Raw genomic sequence first — 5,050 nt, 5'->3', positions numbered from 1 at the left:
TCGGTGACGACAGCGGCTAACAAAACTTAACTAGGCTTATCTTATCAGTGATAAGACGTTCTTCGGTGAAGACAGCAGCTAACTAAACGTAACTAGGCTTATCAGTGATAAGACGTTCTGCAATAAAGACAGCGACTAAAAACCTTAAGTAGGCTAATCGGTGATAAGATATTATGCGATTAAGACTGTGGTTAACAAGACTTAACTAGGCTTACCAATGACTAGACGTTCTGCGGTGAAGACAGCAGCTAACTTTGCCGTGTAGGCCGAAATTAAAACAACATTGGTGAACCACCAAATTCCAATCACAACACGAGCTGGGAAGTTAATAAACCCTGGATCAATGGTCTGTAATTGGTAAAAAACAGTTTGAATCATTATAATCAATATACACAGGAATCATTTGGTAACTATTCTTGAAGACTAATTAGTTCTAAACGTTTCTGATTATTGAAATAATCCTGTAAATAATGAATTAACTAAAAGCGATCAATTAATTGCTTGGCTATATTATCATACATGAAACTTTAAGTATATAAAATAGTATATTTAAACTAGCTTATAAACAGTGGTTTCAATTATTTGTTTAAACTAGATGCAATTTTAGAAGTAATAGCAAATATATTGTACAGTTTATTATATATATATATATAAGTTGTACTGTGTTTATTGTTTTATAATTATGTTTAAGGTTTGTCTGTGAAACACGAGTGTCCAGTTTATATTTAACATTCACTTACTTGGTTTACTAGAGAAGAAAATCCCAACCACAAGGTTTCACTCAAAGAAAAGCCCTCAACTTGGTTAGTTTTGGACACAGGGCAATGACCTTTATGTTTTGCGGACAGTGCTCTCTTATGGTAATTTTCAGGAGTAAAGTTCTGACAAACGCACGTAGCGACTGAGGCTAAAATCATAGAGACAAGAATCGTCATCCACAAGAGGGCGTCAAACGGCGAGAGAAAGGCGAAAAGAGGATTTGAAATATAAAACATTTTGCGAGGGAGCAGAATCGTTAAACCTAGATCAAAGAATGGTTTCGTGAAAGTTATTACTTTCTCGCGCTCGTGACTGATGGTGAACGGGGCCACAGCAACATCAGCTCTCTGTAAAAAAATAAAATTTTGTCAAAAAATATCCATCAGATTTTTGTAAAGGATATGTTACGCCTCCGTTTGTTAATTAACTTTCCGTAACCTCGTTCCGACGAAACTTTAGCGACACAAGTCCTTACTTAATAAAACTGGTTTATTCTTTCTGAATATAACTTTACCGATACACTTATTTTCAACAGTCGCTCTGTAAGAAACGTTTTAACGAACGTTAACTTCAACAATACTTCCTGACTGCAGTTCAATTACTCACTACCTACACACACATTATAGTCCCGTCACGTTGTCACCCTCTTATACGAGTATATACTAGACTACCCTATATCTAGTAATCTCCCGATAATTCACGAAGGTACAAGATATTTCCAGAAAGCAGGGGGCGTGACACAAGTCACGTGACCTCGCTGACGCAACAGATATAAAAACGGGTGAATCGAAATATAAATATACATTTCAAACATTTTTTTTAAATCATAAAACTCTTCAAAAATATGTACATTATGAGGTTTATATGGTACAGCTTATAAGATATTGTTCTCTGTACTTGAACTTTGCCTTTTTTCAGTTTACATGTAAATAAATCAATGCCTTGATAGTGTATATTTCGGTACTGTATATTGTCTTAAAATTCACTCCATCTTAGAAACATTAGTAGAACTAGGTTCAGTAAAGATAATTAAAGTCATAATGAAGATGAAGACGGTTGATAAAACATTTTATTTGCAAGGTTTGAACGCTGAAGTTGGAATAAGTTATTCCGAAACGTTCGAACCTTGTAAATAAAATGTTTTATCAACCGTCTTCGTTTTCAATATTAAACTTCGGTTTCTCCATCATGAATCCATTTCTAATTAAAGTCATAAAATACTTATAAAGTGAAAGTTTTATAGAGTAATTGTACCTGACAGAAAAGGACCTTATCAGACAGACATTATAGAAATAGTGATGTATAAAAGTTATTGAGTCAATGTCAAGAGAAATGAAAGTGTTCTTAAACCAAACAAAAATACACAGAAATATCGGAGTCGTCTCAGACTTACAAATAATAATTACATTGTTTTGTTTTTCACGTGTCCTACATCAGTTGTAAAACATAAATCCACTTATTGGTTCTTTTGGAAATTTAATTAAAGATTTCATAGCGTTACGTAGGTACAAAGAATATACCTTTAAAATTTTCATTACTTACATCTTCAATCAACTCTTTCACTAATCCGTTCCATCGTTTTGTAACCGGATGTTTACGGCCATATTGTGTGACCTCGAATATAGAAAACTGAAAGTTGAGCGTTTCTTGTAGTTTCGTAAGGAGATCTATGCAGTAACCAATATATTTTTGGCTTTTTGGATCTTGTTGATCGTAATCTGGATTCTTCTTGACGAATGGAGGTTCCTTTTATTGAATGCATAAAAATAATTTCACCTTAGACATAATGTTTCACATTACTAAGTTCAGTATAGCTATCTGTAGGAAAGTTTTCTAGTAACCTCAATATTGTTAACGACCCCTTTGCCTAAGCAACCTCATCATTGACTAGTAACCCCACCTCTGTATAGAAAACGAAACCTATCAACATTTCCAAGTTTACTATCTAACCCTCCTAGAATTAAGATCGTTCTTTAAATGTAGCTATCAAAGTTGAAATATTCATGCGACAAATTTACACAAAACGGTTGTGTTATTTTTCGATGTGAAACATTTTTCTATTCAACTATATAACTTACAGATAAGCTAAAAGGACGATCTTACCTGTATTACAACAACTCGAAGAGTTTTGTTCGTAAGGTCATAAACGGAATCATTTGGAATTGCCGAGGAGCCTCCTGGGAACATGGGGTCAGAGGTCACTTCCAACTTCTCCTCATCGTGTTCCAAAGTCCATCTTCCAAACTGAAACAGATATCTACTCGTTATACGATAAATAAACAAAAAGAACTAAAATGTTTTAATTCTCTGCTAAAATACTTACAGTTTTTCTTTTAAATTTTTTTTTGTGGTGTTGACTTGCAGTTAGTGAGAAAAACATTTCAACCCTCCTTAGATTGTAAATTATGACAGAAATATCGTTCCAAAAGGTTTTTTTTTATTAAACTTACTTCGGTAAATCCTCCGGCTTCAAGATTTACAAGTGTGTAGCCGATGTGCGAATAAAAGCTATACTTGTTGAATTCCAGAAGTCCTTGAAGTCCTTTCACGTTTTTGATTTCGAGAATGGAACGAAAAAGCTTTTCGCCGTCTTCCCAGGAGTTCAGGGAAGCCTTAGAGCACGTGCCCGGTAAGAATGAAGGAGCACTAAAATTCTGGTGGGCAAGCAAAGAGTGAAGACCATGGGCTGCTGAGAGAACAGAGTCGTAAACACGGACGGCGGCGGGCTATGTAGAGAAAATCGAAAACATGGGAACAAGAGCGAAAAGTTTTTTTTGGTTTGTTTTACTTTTTTAGTTTGTGAAATCAATGGAGATTGTTTATTATTTATTTCTGGCAGTTATTTTTATTTGAATTTAATTATTTCTGAAGAAATAATTAATAATCAGGGGTGCTCGAAGATTAGCAATCATCCTTCACCCCAAATCAATGGAGAATTTAGGTTCTTTGTCTTTATCTCAGTGTCCTCTAGCGGAAGTTATATCAACTAGAAACAGTAATGTGACACCAGATTTGAATAAGTTTTATCGAGAAAACAAAGTGACGTAGTTCCAGACTTTAGTATGTTAGATGTATATTGCTGATGGTAGCTTAGATATTACTTTGTCCTTTAAGACTAGATTGACATACCATCTAATGACACTTATTTTATTTGAATATTCACACCACTATCCTACATGGCCTAAAGATGGCGCTACCAGTTTCGTACCGTGCCAGTCTCTGTATAGTTGATTTAAATACTTTAATCATTCGACTATTTAAATTCCCAGTAGAAAATCCAGTACGTACCAACTCCATGTCGTCCACCGTCAGGCCTAGCTTCATTTCCAGTTTTTGCTTCATCTGTCTCAAAGCTGTGATGTTTCTTAATGGCGGCTGAGTGCCAATCACTCCAACCATATAATCTGGAACTCTTCCATCTGGACCAAAGAGAGCCTTACCTCCCTGAACATGGAAAGTGAATTAATGAGTCACAGAAAAGTCCATTCTTATCTATTATTGTATTATTTTACCATATCGGTGTATTGCTTTATTTCGTCAACCAATCAAATCCATTTATTATATTGCTTCATCAACCAATCAAATAGTTCGACATCTGAGTTTGGATATATTGTAGTGGTGTAAGTGAATTTTAAAACTCTGTCGAAATAAGAAGTTAAAGATGTAGAATTAACATCACTGATACAGAAGCGTGAACTTTTAAAACGTAAGTGTTGAAAATAAACACTTGTTGGAGTTTGTTTGGAAAAATTCATTTACCAGCATTATAACACTTACCGTGAAAGTTACGCCATCAGTAACAAGCCAAGCCCATCCTTTCTTCATCATCCCTTGTGCACGCGCTTGGGTGAAAATGACTTTAGCATATTCAACAGAACAGTGGAGAACAACGACTCGAACATCTTTGTCCTTATAAAATATGCAAAATTACAATAACATGAATTAGTAAGATCAGTCAAACATTGGACAGCCGTCTAAACTTGTTTCGTTAGATATTGTTATTAAGATCAGTCAAACATTGGACAGCCGTCTAAACTTGTTTCGTCAGATATTGTTATTAAGATCAGTCAAACATTGGACACCTGTCTAAACATTTTCGTTAGATATTGTTAGTAAGATCAGTCAAACATTGGACAGCCGTCTAAACTTGTTTCGTTAGATATTGTTATTAAGATCAGTCAAACATTGGACAGCCGTCTAAACTTGTTTCGTTAGATATTGTTATTAAGATCAGTCAAACATTGGACACCTGTCTAAACTTGTTTCGTTAGATATTGTTAGTAAGATCAGT

At 34.7% G+C, this 5,050-nt stretch overlaps 1 protein-coding gene across 1 annotated transcript; it reads right to left on the bottom strand.

Annotated features, from left to right (window-relative positions):
* Positions 1-201: 201 nt before the first annotated feature.
* On the bottom strand, positions 202-4,681 carry LOC106474598 (glutamate receptor 3-like). Its single transcript, XM_022402909.1, has 7 exons — positions 4,537-4,681; positions 4,048-4,203; positions 3,210-3,485; positions 2,863-3,003; positions 2,302-2,505; positions 741-1,106; positions 202-348 (listed from the first exon to the last, which is right to left on the bottom strand). Exons 1-7 carry the CDS (start codon positions 4,585-4,587, stop codon positions 202-204), a joined length of 1,341 nt encoding a protein of 446 aa, XP_022258617.1. The 5' UTR covers positions 4,588-4,681.
* Positions 4,682-5,050: the final 369 nt, after the last annotated feature.

The sequence above is a fragment of the Limulus polyphemus genome, unplaced genomic scaffold, assembly GCF_000517525.1.
Source record: "Limulus polyphemus unplaced genomic scaffold, Limulus_polyphemus-2.1.2 Scaffold7416, whole genome shotgun sequence".
Classification (NCBI taxonomy): Eukaryota; Metazoa; Arthropoda; class Merostomata; order Xiphosura; family Limulidae; genus Limulus; species Limulus polyphemus.
The sequence above is the reverse complement of the archived record's forward strand: the minus strand, read 5'-3'. Positions and strand labels throughout refer to the sequence as shown.